Below are 26,121 nucleotides of genomic sequence, written 5' to 3'. Positions count from 1 at the left end.
AGAGACTGTGGAAACTAAACTAAGGCCTCTTTTCCTTTTTTTTTTTTTTTTAAAGATTTTATTTATTTATTCATGAGAGAAAGAGAGAGGCAGAGACACAGGCAGAGAGAGAAGCAGGCTCCACGGAGGGACTCGATCCCACGTCTCCAGGATCATGCCCTGGGCTGAAGGTGGCACCAAACTGCTGAGCCACCCGGGCTGCCCATGGCCTCTTTTCCATAAAATTAATGAGAAAAATGCTTTAATGACCCTATCACACACCAGGAAATTGATGTTACCTCTAATCCCACAACTTTTCACAGAAGACAACATTCCTATTTTATGGATGAAGAAACTGAGGCTCAGAAAAAGAAATACTTGCCCAAAGTCACACAGCCTGCAATGGCAGTACTGATATTTAAACCCAAACCCAGGGCGTGGTTTGTCCATGTGCGTGCATGTGCGTATCCCCAAAGGAATTTCCATGAAACAGCTTTACTCAGAAGCTACAGTGTCTTAGTTAAAGGAGGAAATAAAGCCGTTGAACATGGCTGAACCTCTACCATATCACATCTCTTAGGACATGCAGAAATCAGCATAACTGCTCTTCACTACATGAAGAGCTTTCTTGCCCAAATATGCCTGCCACTAAGGATCAGGAGGCTATGTCAGCCAAACACAAAGCCACTGTAAACCTACCAATCTTCCTTGGAGCTATCACCAGGACTGAACAAAGACAGTTAAATGCCTGTTTCCACTGTCTCTGTCCTATAATAGTTACATAATTTATCCAAATTTAGCAAATAAGGATGAAAATATAGTTTTATTTTAATGAGGGGAGGGGAAAGATTTGTCTTGCAAAATCTCAGAACTGAGAAAAAAATATTTGCAAATTATAAATCTGACAAAGAACTTGTATCCAGGATATCTAAAGAACTCTTACAATTCAATAAAAGGACAAATGAACCAAATAAAAAGTGGGCCAGGCAAAAGACTTATACAGATATCTCAACAAAGAAAACATATGAATGGCTAATAAGCAAATGAAAAGGTAACTTTACATCTTTCAGTATTAGGAAACAGAAATTAAAACCCCAATGAGCTACCAATACATACTCTATATAATCAAAAAAGGTGGGTAAAATCAAGCCACTTTGGAAAATAGTGTGATCATTTCTTAAAGTCAAGCATGAGCTTACTATATAAAACCCAGCAACTCCACTCCTAGAAATCTACCCAAGAGAAAATAAAATATATGTCTATATGAACATATGCAAATGTTCATAAGAGCATTACTCATAATCACCAATCTGAAAACAATCCAATTATCTGCCAACTAGTAAATGGATTAATGAAATGAAGTACATCCATATGAAAGAATACTATTCAGCAACAAAGAGTAATGACAGTGATACATACAACATAGATGAACCTCAAAAACACTATGCTAAATGACAGAAATCACACACAAAAGCCTGCATACATATCATATGATCCCATTTACATGAAATGTCCAGAATAGATAGTCAGGAAGCAGATCAGCAGTTGCCTGGGAGTGGGGTGAGAATGGGAACTGCAAAAAATTTCAAGAAAATTTTGGGGGTGGCACAGGGTATTATGGAAATGTTCAAAACCCAAACTGTGGTGATGGTAGCATAACTCTATAAATTTTATATGATCATTGAATAAGTATACTTACATTGAATGACTTTTATGGTAATAGAAATTGCATCTCAATAGTGTTTAAGTGATTACTAAATATATTTATTTATTTTCTATATATATGTATAAATATATTTAATAACTCCAGGGGAATGAAAAAGTATATGAGAAAGTGAATATAATCATATTTTGATTCAGCTACATCTAGTCATAAAAATATAATTATTATATGATCATAAATCAGTAATAAACACTGGGTTTTTTTTTAATGGCTTTATTAGAAGGAAGAAGACAGTGTCTAGAAAACTGTTAATATCTCATTTCCAACAGTAGGAAGCCAAAACATGGTGTCTAAAATTGGTAAATCAAGAAATAGCAGAATAAGCATGTTATTTAGGCACATGGCAGACAGCAGCAGATGAAACGGTCTTTTGCAGAAGGAAAAAGCTTATGAACGATTTGTAGAAGGAAATGGTCTAAAATGCAAGAGTAGGTCTGAAGCTAATTACATGGTTTGAGCAAAATGCTAGAATACCAGATGCCACAGCATTTACCAACCCTTCATCCACTAGAGGGTGTAAAGCAACATCACAGAGGACCTACCCACTGATGGGTGACCTGATGTCAGATATTGGGGAGAAGCAACCATTTTATAATATACCTTGCATGAAAGCTGAGAGTAGGGTTCTGTACAACCTAGCAAAAAGAAAAAAAGCAATTTTGTATGTAATTTAAAAGCAAAGCAGAAGTATTTTTAGTTAAAAGGGGGCCAAGTAAGAAAATTATTATAGACTATGAGAAACAGGACAGGTATGAAACACTTTACTTCTAGTCTTTTTAATCCAGTTTCCAGCTTGGGGAGTGTGGTAAAATTTCTCATTCAGCAAATAGGTCCTGGTTGGAACTGATATTAAACACAGCAAATAATAAAGTTGTTGCCTAGACAGTTCTAAGGCTGCTGTTTTTGCCCCTCCCCCCATAAAATTCAATTCTTCATAGTAGCCAGAATGTCATTTTTTTAAATGTAAAATAAATCATGTCACTTCCCTTTCTAAAACCTTTCAAAGTCTTTGACATTAAACAAAATAATTTTCATTTATTCCTTTAACAAATATTTATTGATCTCCTCCTACATGTCAGGCTCTGCGCTAAGCAAGGCCACAGCTTGCAGAGCATATTTTAGTGGGAGAGATACACAATAAAGTATGTGCACTAGATAATTACAGTTGATGATGAGAGATATGAAGAAAGTGCAACTCAATGGTCAGGTTACATATTTGGGTATCTTTAGACTGGTATAGTTAGGAAACGCTTCTCGGGGGAGTCCATTTTGTACCTGTGACCTGAATGAGAATAAGGTGAGCATCCGGGTGAAGAGCAGTCCATATCTGAAGGCAGAAGGAACAGTGACTCCACAGTGAAGCTAGGGTCAAGCCTGTTCAAGAATGCCCAAGTGACAAGCACCAACTCTAAGTAAGAGAGCTGCAGGAGACAGAACTACAGAGGGAGGTAGTAGGCTCGTGTACAAATCCTCCCTATATCCAGACAGTGGGATATGATTCAACCAATGAAAGGAATGCAGTATCAACATTTGCTACAACATGGATGAACCTTGAAAAGTTATGCTCAGTGAAAGAAATCAGTCTCAAAAGACCAGATATTATGTGATCCCACTTACATGAAATGCCCAGAATTGGCAAATCAATCCACAAAGGCAGAAAGTAGATGAATGGATGCAGAGAGATGTGGAGTAGGGAAACAGCTGCTAGAGTCTATGGAGTTCTTGAAGGTTGCATGCTTAAGGACAACAATTATTAGAATTTTGACAGACCCCAAACTATTAGTGGGTCCAGAAAATCAATTTTGCTCAATCAACTTGTTGAATGGAAAATATACAGTTATTACAACAGTAAGGGTATGTACTGTACTCTCTGGAAGACTAATTCTAAGTTATATTCGTGTGTGTGTGTGTGTGTGTGTGTGTGTGTGTGTGTGTCCTGGGTCATGATGTAAAAGGTATTGCTTACTAGGGTTTGTTATCTTTTTTTAAGCTTAAAAGCACTGAGCTAGAACTTGAAGACTCTTACCAGGTCCTCCATTCTAACTCTCCCCAAGGGAGGAAAAGTAGCTATTATTTCTTTGGCATCAAACCAAATGAGTATGACAGAAAATGCATTTGCTATTGTCCATGGCCCCCAATCAAAAAGACTAAAAGCCCTGAAAGTTCATTTATAAAAACTCTGACTAAAATAAAGCCCATTCCAGGAATAAAAGGAAGAACTAGTTAGAAAAAAGTTTTTTTCGATACTTAACAAAGAAAATACTCTTGAAAAATAAATCCCTTGGGTCATTTTTATTATTATTATTATTTTTTTTTTTTAAGTAAGCTCCGTGCCCAGCATGGAGCCCAAAGCAGAGCTTGAATTTACAACCCTGAGATTAAGACCTGGGATGAGATCAAGAGTTGGACACTTAACCAACTGAGCCACTCAGGCACCCCCTCTTAGGTCATTTTTAATCTATCCTCTAAATTAAAAAGTATGGGGATCCCTGGGTGGCGCAGCGGTTTGGCGCCTGCCTTTGGCCCAGGGCGCGATCCTGGAGACCCGGGATCGAATCCCACATCGGGCTCCCGGTGCATGGAGCCTGCTTCTCCCTCTGCCTGTGTCTCTGCCTCTCTCTCTCTCTCTGTGACTATCATAAGTAAATAAATAAAAAAATTAAAAAAAAAAAAAAAGTATGGCTGCCACTCCCAATTAAAATCTCTAACAGTCAAAGCCACATCTGCCAACTTGCACGTCACCTTTGACATTCTTTGTTTCCATGTTTCATCTGAACAATTCGATACAGTGGCTTTTCAACAGAATTTTAGGAAAGGAAAAAAATTTTAAGGAGACACTGACCAACATTTTCAAAATAAGATAAAGAGCCTAACACCATGATGTTAATTTTTTTATATTTAAAATATAAAAAGATAAACTGTGAACCATAAGCTATTTTAACAAACAAGAGAGAAAAAAATTTTGACAGACTTAAGTTACTCAAGGGACCTCCAGATCATATGAAGCCTTTTTGTACTGCTACATCCCCAAGGATTCCATAATATCTTGTCACACTAGCAAGAGAACATCCCCAATCAAGGAAGAGAGAACAATGACAAAAGACCACAAAAGAGAAATTACAAGACAGGCTGAAAATCCAGGGTTCAAGCCTATTTCTGCCACCTCCCCTCTATGTGACATTGGGACAGTCATTTAAAAATCTCTGCATTGGTTTTCTTTTTATTTTTTTTTTTAAGATTTATTTATTTATTTGAGAGAGAGAGAGATAGAGGATATACAAGCAGGGGGAGGGGCAGAGAGAGAGAGGGAGAGAATCCTCAAGCAGACTCTCCACTGAGTGGGGGAGCCCAATGTAGGGCTCAATCCCAGGACCCTGAGATCACGATCTCAGCCAAAACCAAGAGTCAGACTCTCAACCGACTAAGCCACTCAGGCGCCCCTCTCCATTGGTTTCTTTGTTTTGAAGAACAAAATTCTAATAATTGTTGTCCTTAATAAAGCCCCACCTACCTAGCAGAGCTATTGTGAAGATCAAATTTCAGCAAACACAAAAGCACACTGTAAAGTACTTTACAAATATTAGTTTTTTTAGCATACTATTATTCTCAGTTCCATACCTGACTCAGTACCTGAACCCAACCAAGAGTCTGTAGTATCTCTCATCTCAAATGTAAATAGCCATGTTTCATTCCCGCGCAGATTAAATGTTAGACAATGAACTATGCCATAATCCAACATCAGTTAAGGGGACATTCACTACAGTTCCGTAATTATGGCTAAAATGACCATATATCCCACTCATCTCGGTTTGCCTGGGCTGTTTCAATAGGAGCATTGCTTTGCACTCTCAAAAGTGCCCCAACTAGAATGATGAATTCTATGGCCGCCCTAATAGAGCAGACATAAAGTTATGGCACCGAGAGGTGGCAAGGAGCTGGGCCTTGGAACTCCCACTGTACTCTCCAGAAGCCCCCTGAAAGCCATCCTAAATAAACAAACAATGTTAGCAAAAACAGTAAGCTTGCTATGCAGAACTAAGCCCCCTTCTAATCAGGCTGCTACTCCTAAGCACCCCCTATCTAAAAATGCTAAAGCTAATGCACACAAATATTCTCCCATTTAAAAATATTACAAACCCACAAAATATTCCAGCCTTAATCAACACTCAAATAAGCACTTGTGCTATACATAAACAACAGAGAAACAATCAGCTGGGAATCTAAATCACTATATTGCATGGTCAACCCAACCTCCTGCATGGCCTTAGGTGAGACACTCAGTTTTCCAGCTGGTTTTCACTTCTGTAAGTCTGGACAATGTTCGTCTCCTCCACTTCCACAGAGCCCATTAGCAAACAGGGGAAGTGCTCGAAGAGTTTTATGAATGCAATGGATTGTCATCTCATAAAGCTTGCTAACTGACTAGGAAAGAAGGCTAGGGTTACTGCACATAAAAAAGCAAAACCTCTACAAGGTGGCAAGTATTTTATTTCCCCTTCTTTGCTGCACAGGTTTCTAATTCAAATGTGGCGGGAACTTACAGAACAGGATGAATAAGGTCACTAAACAGTGAGATGCTGGTTTGCTTGGTGCTAAGGAATTCAGGGGGGATAATCCCTAACCAGGGACCATGGTTGAGCTTCATGAGGCCTATGAAGCCCCCAAATGATAAATGAAGTAGGGGAGTGAGCAGGCACACACATACATGACCACACTTTTCATTGTGTGAGGGAACAATCCCCAGGACAGAGGAAAGGGCCCTCAACAAAGGAAAGACAAATCTCAGTTCTTATGCAGCTACTAACTGGTATGGTTACCTTGGATAAGTCACTTTATCTGTGTGCACCTCAGTTTCCTCCTCTGTCCAAAGGAAGTGTTTGCCTTTTCTACTTCAAAAGATAACTGTGAGGAGGAGGTGGGAAAGCACTGATAACAGTGCTTTAGGAGGATTAGGATTGTAACTTTGTCTCTTTTAAAATCACCCAGAGATGCTGATAAAAATCCTGTCTGGGGAAGGTTCCTATTTGTTTAGAAAGGAACAGCAAAAGAATAAGGAGGACAAAAACACAATAAAAATTCACCTTTACCTTATCCCCCTGCTCCTGGATTTGCTGAACCAAACTGCTCTGGGGAGATGTAAAGATCACAAGTTCAATTTCTGCCCACCTCAGGCTGCTCGGTGACCAGTGTTGCACACTGATAAATGCCTCCCAAACCTCAGCGCACAAAGTGAGAGTTCACAAGGTTAGGCGCATTAATTAGCAGTACTCATTTGGATTCTGTATTCATCAAATACAACAAGCAGCTATTCAATATTTGCCTGTTTGCACTGCTCTAAGATCTCTGATTCAAAGATCCAGTCGGAGAACAAAATAAAGCCCAAGAAAATAAACTAATATAAGCCTGTCACCATCAGAATGTGCCTCAAAGTAAATTAGCAGCTTTAAACTATGGCAAAAGGGTCTGCATAGACCTACAGCAGAGAGAGTATAAGTAATGAAGGTGCAGGTTACAGAAGTGGGTCCCTACCACAAGAGAAAGGAAAGATAAAGCAGTTCCAAGCAACAAGAGGACTTTTGTGCTTTAACAAATTCCTCTTAATTCCTTTTGCTTAGTTTCTTATTGATCTGCAATCCCTCCAGGAAGAACTCAGCATTATACAGTACCTTCCAGTTCCTTTTAAACTCAGTACGTCTGTTCCCATACTTTAATTAGTTTTACCTTCCTATATCTAAAATAAGCCTATATCCCAAATAAGCAACATTTTATAAATAAGTAAACATATGCATTGGTATGCAAAACTAAATAGAGATGCCATGATCTTTTATGTTTTAAGGATCCTTTAGGTTTTATCTTTATGTTAAAGAACAGGATGAAACAGAAAATGTCACTCTTTTTAAGGTAGCCCATAAGACTGCAGTTCTCCACTCTGGCTATAAAACAGCATCACCTATAGAGATTTCTAAATATGTGAATGATTAAACCCAATCTTAGACTTATTCAATCAGAACCTCTAGAGGCTGAATCTCCAGAAAATAGTACTTTTCCTGATATATGGCCACGATATAGAATTAATATCAAAGGGCATAAATTTTACAGCTTCAAAAGCTCTAGAGCAGACCCAAACCAGAAAGAAAAAAAAAAATATCCTCTATATTATTCTCTTTAGGTTTGAAGTAAATGACCATATCTTTTAACAAAAGTTTCCATAAGAACAAACTTCAATTCCGACAGTGATGATCCCCCTGGGAGATGAACACCAAGAACAACAACACTCTCCCTCGTCCTTTTTCTCCATACCCCACCTGGGGCCGATGTGATGCCAAACCAGCACCAAAAGTACAAGAACTGAGCATATATTCAAATAGATGACCACTAATTATGGGACTATCCTAGTTGTTAATAAGATCAGCTGCAGGGGTTCTGATGAGATTCAAGTAATTTCTGGAAAGAACTATGTCAACCCCTCTATTTAGCACTCCAATGATACATGTCCTTTGGACGAGCCTAATAATAGGGGCTTTTTTGGACAATTCTATGGGGAAGTTGGATAGGTATTCAAAGATATTGCTATGAGCTATCCTTTCAAATCTCCTGAAAAATATCAATACTCCCAAACAGCAAGGAGGCAAATTTCAGAGGGTAGGTATCTTAAGCCACATCATTCCTCTGAGGCAGCTTTACCTGTTCTTCTAACCTAACTCGGCTTCAGCCTCATCTGCTCAAGGTTTCTAATAGCAAAAGGAAAGGGAAGGCATTTTATACACTCACCTAAAGCATCCAGATGATGTCTCATAGGAAGCAGTACTGCTCTACCCACAGTAGGGCCTGGGCTTTTTTCCAATCATCCTCCCTATCTAACAAAGAAAGGCAACAGAAACTTCCCTCTCTCAACCAAGCCTTCACTGATTAAAACCATAAGGCTGAATTCCCCCAGGAAGGAGAATGGAATTTTCTTGTTGCAGATTATTGCAAGGACTCAAAAAAATCTGTGCAGGCAGGGGCTAAGTGGCAGAGAATTAAGAAACAAGCCCAGCACTTAGAATTATGAGACATCAAGAAAACCAGGTTAAAAAATTATTATACAGCCTGGAGAAGAAAAAACAAAAGCAATTATGGTTGTGCTTGAGTGATTTTTTCCCCCTGTAATATCCACAATTTCAATAATGTGATTACAATTCTTTTAGGATTAAAAAAATATTTTTATTTGTATCTCTAAATGTAAATTCATTGATGAAACTAATCATATCACTCTCCAAAATTATTTCAGGAAACACTCTCCACCACTGCATCCTTAGAATGAACACACACACATACACACACACCATCTGAGTTATAAACAGGAATACCAACCTGGCTGTCCCGTGCTGGGAATCCATGATAACCTGGGGTCAGAGGCTCGTTCTAGGAAAAAGAAAAGAAAATTAAACTATAAGACAAAAGAAAACATTAAGAATCACCAAAATCATCCAAACTGATCAAATACAAATTCCTACAACAGTTCCTAAGGTGTTCCATTGCTATCTTCCACTCTAACTACATACCTCTCCAAGTTCAGCCTCTACAATGGCAAAAACTAAACCAAACAGATAGTATTTGCTTCAAAACACAACTCATAAACACTATTTTCCTCCCAGTAGAGCTAAATTTGTTTCCTTCCCAATATATCTCAAACATGGAGCCACTGTGATTTGGGGCAAATCAACTCCTAACTTCACACTGTGGGATGTTAGCCTCTCTGGCCCTTAACCACTAAAAGGTAGTAGGAATCACGAACATTGGGACAACCAAAAACATTCACACGCTCCCAGAAGTCTCCTGGCTGAACGGTACTGAGAGCTGAACACGCTCCCCCTACTGAGAACCACCCCATGGCCTGGAAGTTTTAGGCACTCCCTATCATTATGTGTTCCTTCAGTTCTTTGAACCCTACATGAAATCCCGTCTCTGCAGAGGACTTCCTCTACCACCCTATATCACCCAATGGACCCAAGTGACTCCTAACATGTATATATTTATTTAAATGTATTTAAGCTACTTGTACAATGTCCTTTTCATATTATTTACAACTCAATAAATCTTATTTTTGTAAAAGTATATCATATTGAGTATCTCATCTTCACATTAACCACTAAATCAAGATCCTTGAGGACAAGAATGATAGTCCATACAAGCTGTGCAAACCCTAATTTAGTATAAGGTCATATGGCATGAGCATTGGGTCATTCATGGCTTGACCCATTCAATCATTCAGTCAACATATACTGAATATTTTTTTTAAAGGGGAGAAGGGAAGAAGGGCAGAGAAAGAGACAGCATCTTAAGCAGGCTCCACATTCAGCACAGAGCCCAACTCGGGGCTCAATTTTACGACCCTGAGATCACGATCTGAGCCAAAATCAAGAGTTGGATGCTTAACTGACTGACTCACTTAGGCTCCCTGGACACCTAATATTTTAAAAGTACTGTTAGATAACTAATAATTATGAGTAAGAAAGGTGAATAACACAAGGCCCTTGCCTTCAAGTGAACTTTTAAGTGGGAGGAGATACATGTGCACACACAAGTGCTTTTGTAATTTTTTCAATGTGCTCAACACAATTACTTGGAAAATACTCATCCTCTTCTTCCATCCATTTATGTTTTCATTCCCACTGGCAGAATAACAAGGTTAAGAATTTGCATTGATACGATTTTCATATATTGCAAGACAGCACTTTCCAACTAATGGTACATCTGCTTTGACAAGATATCCTTATCTTTGATAATCAAAAATCCACACTGCATTCAAAAACATGAAAACCAGGGACAACATAAGCTCAATTCAGAGACCCCATGTCTGTTCATCACAGTCACCCAGCAATCTAGCACAGTGTCTAACACACAGTGGGCACAAAACAATGGATAAATAAATAAATGGAGTTCAATAAGCTGAAGTTATTTTGGCATTCATCACTAATTCGATCACAGGCAATCCATGTTCTCTCTTTTTGATTCCTAAATCTCTATTTTGGATATTTATAAGTTAAGTCTCCTCAGAGAAAGCACACCAAAGATAATAGACTAAGAAAATTAGAGGAGCCAAACAATCCTGAGAAAGAAAAGCAAGGATTCATGTTTTCTGATTTCAAAGTTTCCTGCAAAGCTACAGTAATCAAGACAGTATGATACTAGCCTAAGGATAGACATATAGGCTAATGTGCTACAACTGAGAGTCCAAAAATAAACCCTTAAAATTATGATAAACTGATTTTGGAAAGGGGGCCAAGAAAAATCAATGGGGGAAAAAAACAGTCTTCTCAACAAATGGTGCTGGGACACCTGGATATCCAAATGTAAAAGTATGACGTTGGAATGCGGTCTTACACTGTATAGAAAATTAATTCAAAAGAGATCACAGACCTAAAACCATAAAACTCTTAGAAGAAAACACAGAAGCAAATCTTTATGACTTTTGGTTAAACAGTAGTCTCCTCAGTAGAAGACCAAAAAACAAGTGACAAAGGAAACAACAGTTAAATCAGGCTTCAACAAAATTAAAAACTTCTGGGACTCAAAAGGTGTCAACAGACACCATCAATTCTGGGAATCTAATGTCTTTCAAAGTGATTATAGTTAATAATACTATATTATATATTTGAAAGGTACAAAGAAAGCAGATCTTAAATGTTCTCACCATAAAAAATAAATGGTAATTATATGACACGTTAGCCAACACTGTGACTGTGTTGGTAATCACTTCCCAATATGTAAATGCACCAAATCAAAATCTTGTACATCTTGGGGCACCTCGGTGGCTCAGTGGTTGAGCATCTGCCTTTGGCTCAGGTGGTGATTCCGGGGTCCTGGGATCAAGTCCTGCATCGGGCTCCCCACAAGGAGCCTGCTTCTCCTCCTGCCTATGTCTCTGCCTCTCTGTGTATTACTGGTGAATAAAATAAAATCTTAAAAAAAAAATCTTGTACATCTTGAACTTACACAATGTAAGAGGTCAGTTATACCTCAATGAAGTGAGAGGGGACTCCCATCAGTAAATGAACAGACAACTCAGAAAATGGAAGAAAATACTGCAAGTCATCTGTCTGATAAAGGGCCTGTATTCAAAACATATATAAAGAACTCTTAAAAAGACCATCTGAATTTTAAAATGGGGAAAGGATCTGCACAAAAAGTTCTCCAGAGAAGACATACAAACGGCCAATAAATGAAATGCTACTCAACCTCATGAGTCATTAGGGACATGAAAATCAAAACTGCAGTGAGAAAATATTTCACACTCATTATGAAAAAAAGAAACTTCAGTGAAGATGTGGAGAAAGTGGAATCTCATACATACTGGTAGAAACATAAAGTGTTATGTAAAGGCACTTTTGGAATGTCTGGCAGTCCTTCAAAATGTTACAACAGAGTTACCATGTGATCCAGCAATTCCACACTAGGTGTAAGGAAGAAAACTGAAAACACAGATCCACACAAAACCTCGTACAGAAATGTGCATAACAGCTTTACTTCAGAATTTCCAAGAAGTAGAAACAATCCAAATGTTCACCAGTTGATGAGTGGATAAATAAAGTATGATATAACCATAATTGAATGTTATTGGGTAATAATACAAAGGAACAAAGTATTGATACAACCTAATACTGAAAACACCATACTAAGTGGAAAAAAAGCCCAGCAAATTGTATGACTCCATTTATATGAAATATCCAGAATGAACAAATGCACAGAGAAAGAATAGAGATTAGCAGCTCTAGGGGATAAAAGGGCGAAATGGGGAATGAGTGGTAACAGGTGCTGGGTTTGGTTTTGGTGATGACAACGTTCTGGAATTAGTGATGACAGATACACAGCTTTATAATTATACTAAAAACTACCAAAACACTAAAAAGTACTACTAACACTTTAAAAGGGTAAGATTTATAGCCGGTGAATTCTATGTCAATCAACCTGTTATTTAACAATAGTAAGGATAATAATGGGCCATACATACATAGTTAGCTACACTCATACTAATTTTTACAGGGGAGACATACAGCTTAGACTGTAACAAAAAGAACAGGGCTCCTTCTGAAATCCACAAGTAAGTGTCCTGTTTGTTCTACATTCTGTAATTTACTTCAACATCAGATTTTAACAATGATTATAATAAAGATGGTGATAACTACTAGACACTGAGCAATTAAATCAGGTATAATTTTAGGATGGAGGGGAGGAGGAATAGAAAGCAGCAAAAAAAAAAAAAACAGGAGGTAACAAAACATAGGTACTAGGTGGGGGAAAAAAACCTTTCAATCCAGGTCTGTTTGACTCCAAATCCCTATTCTTTCCATTTTATCAAGTTCTCTTCCACAATAACCATTCCACATTATTTTTTTTAAAGTAACTATTCCTAGATTGTCTGATAAAGAAATTATATGATTAAGAAAGTAATGGAAAACACCCAAAAACAAATTAACATTCATCACTCCCAGAGAATATCCCACATAGAAACTATATTCTTGAGTTCGACAACGCTGAGAACTTCTTATAAGGAAAAAAATCAAACCTACAAGGTGGTATTGTCAGAAGTTAACACTTCTGTTAACAGGTTGCACAGATAGATGTCAGAGCAAATGGACTCACTCCTTCACCGGCCTTAGCAAAGTCAAGTTCCTACTCACCAGCCCTCAGAGACTCTCTGCCTATGAAAGTGGCCAACCCTTAACGACAAAGGCTTATTTTATTTTTTAATTTTATCATGTAAAAATCTGTCTCTTCATAATGCATTAACTTTGCACTTTTTTAATTTATAGAAATGGATTTTATCACATGTACTCTTTAGCAATTTCCTCTTTTCTTTGCTCAAAACTATGAAATTTGCTCATCTCCCCTTATGCATCTTACTCTATCTCACTGTGACCCCTATTTTGAATTCTATCTTATGACTATGTCACAATTTATTCATCTGTCTTATTCTCCTGTTAATAGATTTTTAAATTGTTTCCAGGTATGCTTTTTCTTTGCACTCACAAAACCATGATGTCTATGAACATTCTTTTGGATTTGAGACATTATTTTTCACTCATGAAACTGGCAAAAATGAAAACAAAAATATCATGAGTTAGCAAGAAGAATAAATAGGCACCTTCACATCTAATAGTAGGAATATAATAAGTATATTGAGATCGCTGCTTTGGAAAGCAATTTGACAATAATCATTAAAATGCTAAGTACACATACCGTCTTGTAATTTCCCATCTCTGCCCTCTGTAGCCACTCCTGCGTGTGTGCTCAAAGAAGCATGTGCGAAGACCTTCAATGCACTGCTGTTTGTAATAGTGAAAACTTGGTAAGAACCTTGGTCTCACTAAACAATGAGAAATAGTGCTAATTATTATATTTCAACACCCTGTGTACAAGTTTTTAAAAAGGTAAAATCTCTACAAACTACCTAGTGACATATTAAATAATAGCAGTGTATTTTTTCTCAATTATAATACAAAAAGAGGGATTTCTACATGCATATAAAAAGTAAATAAATGTAGAGTAATAAATGCATAAGGGAGAAGATTTGTGGAAGGCCAAGAGAACATGCTTTATCTGAACTGTTTCAATTTTACAAAATGTAAAATTCACGTATTACTTGGAATATTATAAAGAACCCAAAAAGTCACTATTACCAGTGTTCCATAAGATTTTATAACTTACAAACACATTCATATAATCTTATTTAGTCCTCACAATGCAGAAAATAGGTTTTATAACCCTCATTTTACAGATAACAAAACTGAATCTCAGGAAAATTAAGTGATTTGCTCAAAGCCAAATAGCTAATGATAATGACTGAGCTGTCCTCACACTTAGCTCTTAACTCTGTACCCAGGGCTTCTGCTGCTTCATGACAACCAGTAAAGAACACTCCTCTGGCCCTGGGATGGTGCTGACCATCTAAGACGTGCAGATCTGAGTTTTTAATCAGTGTAAAAATAATAACTGGTATTTAAAGCAGAGATGGAATTACAAGGCTAGCTAATGGAACAGATGGGATAGAAATCAGACGTGTTAAGCTCCAAGAGAAAAGGCTTTAGCAGCTATGCATGTGCCTCTGTAAGCAAAAGTTCTGGCCTAGCAAGACTGAAAGAGTTCAAAACGGACTCTGCCGAGGCAGAGAAGCTGCTTGAAAATAAAAACATATAAGAAATAAAATACCGGGGCAGCCTGGCTGGCTCAGTGGTTTAGGACCACCTTCAGCCCAGGGCCCATCCAGTTCCACATCAGGCTCCCTGCATGGAGCCTGCTTCCTCCCTCTACCTGTGTCTGCCTCTCTCTCTGTGTCTCTCTCAAAAAATTAATAGAACCTTAAAAAAAAAAAAAATACCAACCATAAGAATCCTTAGTGACTATAGAGGTCAGCAATTAACCCTGTTTAGAAGCTTCTGGTTTAGTGGCCTTGTGAAAGAATAATAGAAGGCTCCTTGAGTAATGGGCAAATAGAATTGTGGTGGGCCATGGATATAGAGTGGACACTGAGAGAAGAAAATTAGCACCTTTCTATTCCTTCACAGGCACCTTAGAGGCTCCCACATGCACCTATGTTTGAAAAATTCATTTGGGCAAAATAATCTTTCCCTTATTCAGTAAGAATAATTGAACAATTGCCTATGACCAGTGCAATGTTAGTGTCCTTGCCCTTGAAGAGTTCAAACTTACAATAATTACAAGATAACGTGACTGATAACTAACATCTACTAAAACAAACAACTCAACAACAAACCAACCTCAAGTCTCCAGAAGATCTTCCGGAACAATGTGTGTGGGAAGGAGGGTGAGTGCTCACTAAAGGACCACACCTCAGCACGGTGACTGATGGCATGCTTACAAGTCAGCATGTTTTCTAAAGCCACTTTCCTAAATGATTCTGAAAATCAATACCATTTCTGAATGATTAGCCAAATATCTGGCGATTGCAAAAGTACCCAAAATACTACACCTGAGAGGAAAAGCAAAAGGTACGGCTTCCTTAAGCATTTTTAAAATACAGTTAAAAGAGAAGTATTAGGAGAAATTAACAACACTGAAGATCGAAAACTCCCTGCATTCATACAGAAATATAGCAGTGACAGAATACTCTAGCCATAACTTCTGAACAATGGAATGATCCATAGAACATTAACCAGAGCCTAAGGAAGACACCCTCTGCCAATCTCTCCTGGTTTCACCTGCTTAACAGATTGCATGTTCCATGTCCAGAAATTTATTACAAGGGTATTTCTCACTGGCTTCTATCACTGATGAGGGCTGGCTAGGAGCAGGATAGAAAAAACCAGAAATGCACAATGCAGTGACAACCAAGCAATTTTTTAAAAAGACAAATAAAAATCCACCCATTGTCTTTCTTTTGTGTCTAACAAAATCCAACCCATTTCACAAAATGGAAGAAAAGAAAAATACTGAGAATGGAACAAAGTAAATTCTTGACACCAGGCAATTTGGGGAGAGGGGAGTAAAAAAAAAGCAGCAAAGGAAAGAAATGAAGCTGTCCTCCACAAACAAAACTTGGGCAACGGTAACAAACCCAGATTTTTCACTGACTTATTCGCGGTTGAAAATGAACTTCAAGTTACCCTACGCACATTTAACAATGGAAGGACAGATTGATTTAAACCACACTGGCTGGAAAAAGAAGCAAATCAAGTTTCCCAAGATACTTCACTACCTTGTTTTGCAGCCAAAGTCACTGTTTGTCAAGTATGGACATGGAAGGGAACACCACAGGAACGGAAGGTGAACCTAACTTCCATGTGCTACTGCATGCAAAAACCAATCCTAGCAACAGCAACCTTTGGCTCTGGAAGAGAGACTGCTAAATAACCAGAGGGCATCTTTCTGTTTCCAAGCAATACAGGGTTCAAGGTACTCAGAGATAAGATGAAGACTTACAGGGATATGAATCTGGTAGTATCTAACAACACAGTCCCAACCTAAGTCCTACTATTAACTGGTAAACTAAGTTTTCATTCTCCAATAAAATAAAACATAATTTATTCTACATCCCGATGAAGACAACTGATGAAAGGTACTTTGTCACACTCACCACCTTCAACCCCAAGTTGAAGTTTTTAAGTTTAAAAAAATGCCTTGTATCAGTAAAATGTTTCATGTTAAAATCTGACATAGGGATTTATTTGGAACACACTAAAATTCCCTCTTTTCAGTAACAGTGTCAGATTTTGAAGAGATAACTAATCAAACCCCTTTTCTTTATAGGTGAGGAGACTGATGCTCAAAGAGAAGTGCTCTGGCCTAAGTTCTTCGACTAAGCAGATAGAAGAGAACCCAGAGCTAAGAACTCTTGCCTCTCAAGTCAGAGAAGTGGTCGTACCTCAGACTCTGCTAATTGCAGATATGAGTAGCTCCTTCCATGATACAACCCAGAAAGCAGGAGCTTTGGGGGTGAAAGAGACGTAGACTCCAATACTGGTTGTATCACTTTCTAACTCTGTGACTCTGGGCAAATTACTTAAACTCTCTGAGCCTCAATTTTCTCAAATGTGTAATAAATAAACTTTACCTCATAAAGTTGTGATGATTAACTGAAATAATTGTGGTCAGCTTATCCGGCACAGTATTTAACATGCAGTGAAAGAGTTCCACAGAATTCTTTCTCCACCCCCGTGTCTATCAGTTGCAAATGACTCGAGAGAAAAATTCAAATTCATTCCTACAAAGTCACAAATTTCCAAATAACTAACCTTCAATTTTTCTTAGCTTACTCTAAAGTCAGTTCTTTAGAAATATGTGCAAATGGCCATCCAGCACACTGAAGGTGTTCAAAAACTAGATGTAAAAATTAGTCATGTTGTGAATCCATTCCAGCGTTCAATAGAAACCAGTGAGATTAGCTCTACGGAGACCAAAGCAACTTGGCCTTTTAGGTGATATATATGTGCTTCATACAGCTAAGCAGTCCACTCTGCTGGGATCAATTCCTGATTGGCTAACACTCCCAGGTCTTAAATTTCCTTTACAAATCCATTTTGTTATTATTTTTTAAAATTAAAATACAATCATAACCAAGTTATATTTTGAAGTACATTAATAATAAAATCTACCCCTTCTGGTACTAAAGTTTGAGATTGTTCTATAAATATTCTTCAGCAGTTTCTATTTTTCTTTTTTTTAAATTTTTTTTATTTATTTATGATAGGCACACAGTGAGAGAGAGAGAGAGAGAGAGAGAGAGGCAGAGACACAGGCAGAGGGAGAAGCAGGCTCCATGCACCGGGAGCCCGACAAGTCCCCCGGGTCCCCAGGATTGCGCCCTGGGCCAAAGGCAGGCGCCAAACCGCTGCGCCACCCAGGAATCCCCCTATTTTTCTTTTAAAAAATTGTGGTGACATATAAAATTTACCATTTCAGCCATTTTTAAGTGTATGGTTATGTGGCATTATGTACTTTCGCAATATTGCGTCGCCAACACTAGTGTCTCCAGAACTCTCCAACTGAAACTCTGTAGTCATTAAACTCCCCATTCTCCACCTCCCACCCTCTGGCAACCACCATTATACTCTGTCTCTATAAATCTGACTATTCTAGGAACCTTATGTAAGTGGAATCATATCCTTTTGTCACTGACTTGTTTTTACTTACCATGTCTTCAAGGTTCATTCACACTATGTCGCAAGTCAGGATTTCCTTCTAAGGCTGAATAATATTCCATCGTATGGATAGACCCCATTCAGTTTAACCATTCATCTGTTCATGTATATTGGGCTGCTTCCACTTCTTGGCTACTGTGAATAATGCGACTAAGAACATGGGTGCATAAATATCTATTGGACTCCCTGCTTTCAGGTCTGTGTGTATACCTCCAGAAGTAGAAGTAGGCTGCATTATGGGTATTTTTGTTTAACATTTTGAGGAATCGTATACCCCTTTCCTCGACAGCTGTACCAGTTTACATCCCCTCTAGCAATACACAAGGATTCCAATTTCTCCACATCCTCACCAACACTTATTTTCGGGTTTTCAATTTTTTTCAGTAGCCATTCTATTGCCATCCTGATTTGCACTGCCCCTTTGATTAGAGATGTTGAGAATCATTCTAACTGCTTACTGGCCATTTGTAATTTCTTATTTGGAGAAATCTCTATTCAAGTCCTTTGCCAATTTTTTAATCAGGCTGTTTCTTTCATGTCTGGTATTTTCGCCATAAGCGATTTTGCCACAAGCATTTTTTTTTCTGCAAACATGTTCACTACATAACTAAGTGGCCATAAAGATAAATTCCCATAAAAGATAAATTCTGGCCATAAAAGATAAATTCACAAATGATAAGAGGGACATAATGAAACATGAAAATGAATAATAAAAGACTACTGAGAAATACAAAATACTTGAATACATTTGAAATGTATCGTGTAGACTCATAGCAATAGTGTTGTGGATTATACCTATCGCTTGTCTTTAAAGTCTTTCATTCACAGTATTATACTCTTTCTTTTTCTTTTCTTTTTTTTTTTTTTTGGCCTCTTGATTGGTCTTGTCCAGCATCTCACTTCTCCTTTTTTCATTAAAATTTCTTCCTTCAATAGAAGAGTTTCCAAATACTAGGATGTCTATTTACAACTAGGCTTTATATTGCATTGTGAAAGCCTTCTACACTGCTGTTCTTAGCATCCTGTCACATTTGCCAACAGATATTACAAAGTTCTACGGGAAGTACAGGTTCAAAACTCTGCACCACTATATGGACCACAGGGAGGCTAAGACTTATATAATATAAAAATGGGAGTACTATGTCAAGAGAAATAAAACCAAACTGTCAACCACTTGACAAAACCAACAACTGTCAAAACAAACTGTCAACCAGTTATTTTTTTTATCTTTTACCATAAAATTGCCTTACAGCCAATTGGTTATGCATAAAAAAATGCTTGTGGCAAAGATACCTTCCATGAAACAACATAGAACTTGCTTTTTTGTTGTTGAGTTGTAGGAGTTCTTTAAATATTTTGGATATTAATCCCATGCTAGATATAGGATTTATAAATATTTTCTCCCATCTGGGGCTACTTTTCCCTTGAGTTGATGGTATGTATGCATCCTTTGATGTACAAAAGTTTTTCATTTTCATGAAGTTCAATTTATCTTTTTAAAATCTATGCTTTTAAGTGTCATATAAGTTAAGTGTCCATTCTTGGACATTAAGTGTCCAAGAATCTATTGCTAAATCCAAGGTCATGAAGATTTAGCCCTGTTTTCTTCTTAGAGTTTTATAGTTTCAGATCTTGTGTTTAGGTCTTAGATCCATTCAAAGTTAATTTTTATATATGGTGTAAGGCAGGTCCAAATTCAGGGGGTTCTGCATGTGGCTTACTTATATTTGAAGTTCCTTAAATCTCTATTTGCCATATTCTTCCTGGTTTCTGAGCATCTGGAATTAAATATGTATCCTACCCATATGCTGGTTATCCATTAGCTGACTCTCAGCTTCAAATACATCCTTTTTGCCTGCTCTGTGAAAATGGATCTGGGCCTTTTAAGAAATCTTTCCTTTGTCGACACGCGTGTAGTCAAGCTGCGTCAGTAGAGGGCCCAGGAGACACACTCTAGGGGAAAAGGGTTTTGTTTCCAGGTCCCAATGTGCCTTCTCAGCAGTTTCCTACAAGACAAGGGGTCTTCCTCCTTCCTGGCTCCTGAAGCACCTAACAGTAGGTAGCAGCACCCAGCTGCCAGTACCTTTCCCTCAGGAACTCCCTTTGGGCTGGTATAGATCTGGTAAGACAACTCCCTGTAAATAGCTTTCCTCAAGACAGGTGTCCTCCTCTTTTTGAAAGCCTTACAGCACTCAGCTTTAAAGAAAACCTACATTAGTATCTGGTTTTGCTAACTGAAAGAAATCCAAAGAGGATTTTTGCTTTCACAAAGAAAGGTAGAAAGTGAAAAGTGTTCAGTGTCTGTCTTGCAGCAAGCCATGACAGAGACAGTGCCCACCTCCAGCAGCTACAGTGGTACCACCAAGCTCCTTCCCGGGAAACCACACTCAGCCTCACAGCACCAAGCCACCTATCTCTGAACTGTATCTGTAAGCAACAGTGCTTTAGCTCTATTTTGTGTATGAGTTAGCATGATGTGTCCGAAGATATCAAAAACACCTAAGAGAAGTTATTTTTAGGGTCTATAAATGCTCAAATTTTTTCCATATATATATTTTTAAATATTTTATTTATTTATTCATGATAGAGAGAGAAAGAGAGAGAGAGAGAGGCAAAGACATAGGCAGAGGGAGAAGCAGGCTCCATGTCGGGAGCCTGACATGGGACTTGATCCCGGGTCTCCAGGATCACGCCCTGGGCCAAAGGCAGGCGCTGAACCACTGAGCCACCCAGGGATCCCCTTTTTCCATATATATTAATGGTAATCATTTCTTTACTCCATGTAGGCTTACAAAGAGTTTCATAGGAATGCTCTACTTTTGGATGGCAGAGAAAAGTAGAGCACCCTCAAAAGTAGATTTCTGGCAACTTTTAAAAAAGCAGATTCCCAACAAGTTCTGCAGGTCTGGCATCACAGGGACTCAGACAGCTAGCTCTCTGCCACTCAAGAGAGCCATAGCCATGTCCTCTCCAACAAAATCTAGATCTCAGCCCCTGATGCAGGGGATGGGGAAGGGGGTGGGGGGACAGTTCTGTCTGGGTGCTTTATCCCAACCCTAGGGGTACCTGCTATTATATATTAATTATATCAATGATATTTTATCATATATCATATTATTACATTATATTATACCTACTACTATATTGAGGTCTCTTTATTTCTTAATACAGGCAAGCTGAAACACAATGTTAACAGCCACTTACTATACACAGGACAGACATTATGTTTACTGTTTTCTATACATTATTATTTGGTGTTCTCATTAAACTCTGTGATATACCTTTCTATAGTAAGAAAATAAGGCTCAGAAAACTGCAATTTGCCTACAGTAATATAACCAGGTCTGTCTGACACTAAAGTCCCTGCTAATTCTCTATGATAGCATCTAGTTTTCTTCACAGAACTTGAACCTAGGAACACCTTTTAAGGAACTAAAATACCTATGGAAAGGAAAAGAATGTAGAAGTCTTGACTGCCATCTTTAGAAAGGACAGCTTGACTGCTGGGGATTTAACCCAAAGATACAAATGCAATGAAACGCCGGGACACCTGCACCCCGATGTTTATAGCAGCAATGGCCACAATAGCTAAACTGTGGAAGGAGCCTCAGTGTCCATCGAAAGATGAATGGATAAAGAAGATGTGGTTTATGTATACAATGGAATATTACTCAGCCATTAGAAACAACAAATACCCACCATTTGCTTTGACGTGGATGGAACTGGAGGTTATTATGCTGAGTGAAATAAGTCAATCAGAGAAGGACAAACATTATATGGTCTCATTCATTTGGGGAATATAAAAAACAGTGAAAGGGAATAAAGGGGAAAGGAGAAAAAATGAGTGGGAAATATCAGAAAGGGAGACAGAACATGAAAGACTCCTAACTATGGGAAACGAACTGGGGGGTGGTGGTGGAAGGGGAGGTGGGCGGGGGGGGGGGTGACTGGGTGACGGGCACTGAGGGGGGCACTTCATGGGATGAGCACTGGGTGTTATTCTATATGTTGGCAAATTGAACACCAATAAAAAATAAATTTATATTAAAGAAAAAAAAAAAGAAAGGACAGCTTGAAAGGCTGGGCTTGGTTGGTGTCTGAGAACTCAGATTTCATTTCAGGAGGGTCCTATCCCCAGAACTGATAAAAGACTGGCCCACCATGCCTAAATTGTGCAAATAATACAGATTATATGGAATACTTCCTTCTGAGAGTCTGGATTTGGGGTGTAGAGTAGGTAGAGTTCCCTCTGTGAACTACCCTTCCCACCTATACCCTCCCACCACCACCACCCCCAAAAGAAAAATCTCAGCACTGCTTCTCTAACTCACTTCCTTGGCAGACAACATTGTCACAACTTACTGCTGAAGGAAGTAAGCAAATCCTGTGTGACTCCACTGAGAGAGACCTCTTGGGAGCTTGAGCCTAATTTCTTCTGGACTTCACCTCTACGCACTCTTTCCCATTGCTGATTCAGCTTTATAACCTTTCACTGTTATAAATTCACAGTCATGACAATGACTGCAAGCCATGTGTATTAACTATATGTTGAGTTCTGTACATCCTAATGAATCACTGGACCCAGGACAGTCTTGGGGACCCCCAACACAACCTATGACATGCTAAGCATTTTATTAAATGCAGGGGACACAAAGATGAATAGGTTCTCTGCCTTCAAGGAATTTTAAGTCTATTTAAATTTCCCTTCTCTCACTTCTCTGATCTTCACTTCTTAGTCTATTACCACTTAAAATAGATTAGATACATTTCCCTAAGCTAAATTTCATTCTTAGTGCTGAAGTGATGCTAAATATTTAATAAGCCCATCAGGCAAAATCTGAGATACAAAGCTCTAATAAACTCAAAGGCCATACATATTTTCTCTTTACTTTCCCCATCTTATTGTGTTCCTCATTAAAAATAAATTGGCAAACCCTTGTACATTGCTGGTAGGAATATAAAATGTTACAGCTGCTACAGAAAGAAACCAGGTGGGTGGTTCCTCCAAAAGTTAAATATAGAGCTACCATATGGCCTAGCAATTCCACTCCTAGGTATATTCCCAAAAGTAGCAAAAATGGATACTCCAACAAATACTTGTACACACAGGATCATCACAGCACTATGCACAACAGCAAAGAGGTGAAAAGAACACAAATGTTCATCAACTAATGAGAAGATAAATTGTGTATTATACATACAAAGAAATAGGATTTGGCTATAAAAAGAAACAAAGTACTAATATACGCTACAATATGGATGAACCTTGAAAACATGGTGCTAAGTGAAAAGAGCCAGACACAAAATGTCACAGACACAAAATGTCACATTTATATGAAATGTGCAGAATAGGTAAATTCATAGAGGCAGAAGGCAGACTGGTGGTTGTCAGGAGCTGAGGAGAAGGGGAAAAGGAGGGTCACTACTTACTGGGTATGGGGCTCTTCTTAGGGTGATGAAAATGTTTGGAAATAGACAGGGGTGATTGTTGCATAACACTGCGAATATAATAGATACCAACAAACTGTTCACTTTAAAAAAGGTTAATTTTTGGTGAATTTCATCTCAATATGGGCATCCCTGGGTGGCTCAGTGGTTTAGCACCTGCCTTCGGCCTGGGTTGTGATCCTAGAGTCCCGGGATCAAGTACAACATCGGGCTCCCTGCATGGAGCCTGCTTCTCCCTCTGCCTGTGTCTCCGCCTCTCTCTCGGTGTATCTCTCATGAATAAATTAATAAAATATTTTTAAAATTTTTTTCATCTCAATAAAAACAATGTTTTTAAGCAATGCAGTATACTGTATGGTGTAAATAAAGAAAACCCATCTTCCTGAAGTCATCTGAATGGATATATACAGCTTGAAATAAAATCATCTGCAGCTATAATAGATATGAGAGTGCTGTATGTCAACATATGTCCTAAAAAACTATCTGAGACTTCAAATGGTTCTAAGCAATGATACAGATACTGATACAGGAGAGTATGTATTTTCTTCAAAACATGTTTCTACTTATATAATTTTGTATATTATTTTGGATATGGATGAATAAACAAAATTAACATTTTAGAGACATCTGCCTATTTTAGAGACATATCCCTGAAAGCTTATATATTTAGGTCAGCCAATCCTTTCAATGGGGAAACAGCACTAAGTCTCATATTCAGGGTTTCCTTATGTGCAACCATATATTCAGCACATAGACATATCTTTTTTTTTTTTTTTAAGTCTAAAAGGGTATACCCCAAAATGTTTAGTGATTACGTTTTGGTATTGACTTTGGATTTACAAGTGATACACATTATTTTTCTTCTACCTATCTGTATTTTCCAATTTTTCAACAATGAACATGTATTATTTTTACTTAACCATCAAAAAATGGAAACAAAGTACTTCTCAAGGATGCTGTGAAGATTAAATGAGATAATACACCTTGAGCCCTCAGCACAGTATTCAGGATATTATAAGTATGCAATGTTAGGTAGCATGGGTATTATTATGTGTAGGATTTTGTAAATATTCTTCCGGATACGCATCTTTCATTAGCTATAAGAAAAGCATTCAACTTAATCTAGGCCAGGGTCACCTGACTTAAGGCTAAATTACTATAATAGTAGTTTTTTGCTGATTCAACAACCTCCATTCACCACTTCCCAATTTTCTTAGCCAGAGCCAGGTTTAATTTCAAGAAAACGCCATCCATATCACTCCCATGCTAATGGCCCTCCACTGCTTACATGATTAGGCTCCAAACATCCTAAATCTGACCTCACCTGATCACTCCTTTTTCCTCTGCATTTCTGTATTCTTTCAACAAACATTTACTAAGCAATCTTCACGGGTCTAGTACCATGGTAGAAATAGAGAGACAAATAGGTTACTAATTCTTCTCTTAAGGAGCTCATAGTCTGGTAAGAGAGGCATGAAAATAAATACAACATGAATCATGCAATAAAACATCAATATGAGGCCCAGAGGGAACACGTGTACATGCTTGACAATGGAGTGAGAAAGGCATGAAGAAACCACAAGGGAAACTCACAGAAGATCTGAATGGGGTTTGCATGATGATGGCAAATAGCTATTTCCAGATAAAAACTACTCAACTTACTTCAAATCTTAGGGTGCTCTTCCACAGCAGTTAAACTTAGGTAAAATCTAGCGAAGTCCTACTTCTCTTCACAAGGTAATTCCTGTAACTCCAGCTCAGTACTTTTTCAAGCTGTGGGTTAAGACCCATTCATGACATACCAAAGATGTCTCAATTACTATGATTATTATTATTTTTTTTTTATGATAGTCACACAGAGAGAGAGAGAGAGGCAGAGACACAGGCAGAGGGAGAAGCAGGCTCCATGCACCGGGAGCCCGATGTGGGATTCGATCCCGGGTCTTCAGGATCGCGCCCTGGGTCAAAGGCAGGCGCTAAACCGCTGCACCACCCAGGGATCCCTGTCTCAATTATTATTAAAAAAAAAAAAAAAAAAAAAAGGATGGCAATTCTCAAACTTCTTTTAGGATCTCTTTAGTTTCTTAAAAATTATGAAAGCTTCCAAAGAAGTTTTGCTTATGTGGGTTGTAAGTATTGCTATTTGCCTATTAAAAACTAAAACTGAAACTGAGTAATTTTTAAAGTATTTGCCAATTAAAATACCAAAAATAAACCATTATGCTAACATAAAAATATTTTATGAAAATTAACTATATTTTATAAAAACAAAAACAAAATGTAGTGAGAACAGTTTCGTTGTTTTACATTTTACATTATATTTACATCCAA

At 38.0% G+C, this 26,121-nt stretch overlaps 1 protein-coding gene across 22 annotated transcripts in view; it reads right to left on the bottom strand.

The window, feature by feature from the left end:
• The window catches only part of RBFOX2 (RNA binding fox-1 homolog 2), a 273,798-nt gene that overhangs the window by 177,416 nt on the left and 70,261 nt on the right, over positions 1-26,121 (bottom strand). For 19 of the 22 annotated variants that reach the window (XR_012039287.1, XR_012039285.1, XR_012039288.1 and 16 more), the window contains exon 2: positions 9,056-9,106. The exons of 2 other annotated variants lie outside the window; for them this stretch is intronic. Coding sequence is in view for 16 of the 20 variants with exons in the window: in XM_072844136.1 (XP_072700237.1) it covers positions 9,056-9,106 (51 nt within the window). In the remaining 4 variants the exon portion in view is untranslated. Of the gene's footprint in view, positions 1-9,055; positions 9,107-13,924; positions 13,958-26,121 lie in introns of those variants that run through there. One more of the 22 variants, XM_072844142.1, reaches the window with a different exon arrangement.

Source organism: Canis lupus, chromosome 11, assembly GCF_048164855.1.
Source record: "Canis lupus baileyi chromosome 11, mCanLup2.hap1, whole genome shotgun sequence".
In the NCBI taxonomy this organism is placed as follows: domain Eukaryota; kingdom Metazoa; phylum Chordata; class Mammalia; order Carnivora; family Canidae; genus Canis; species Canis lupus.
The sequence above is the reverse complement of the archived record's forward strand: the minus strand, read 5'-3'. Positions and strand labels throughout refer to the sequence as shown.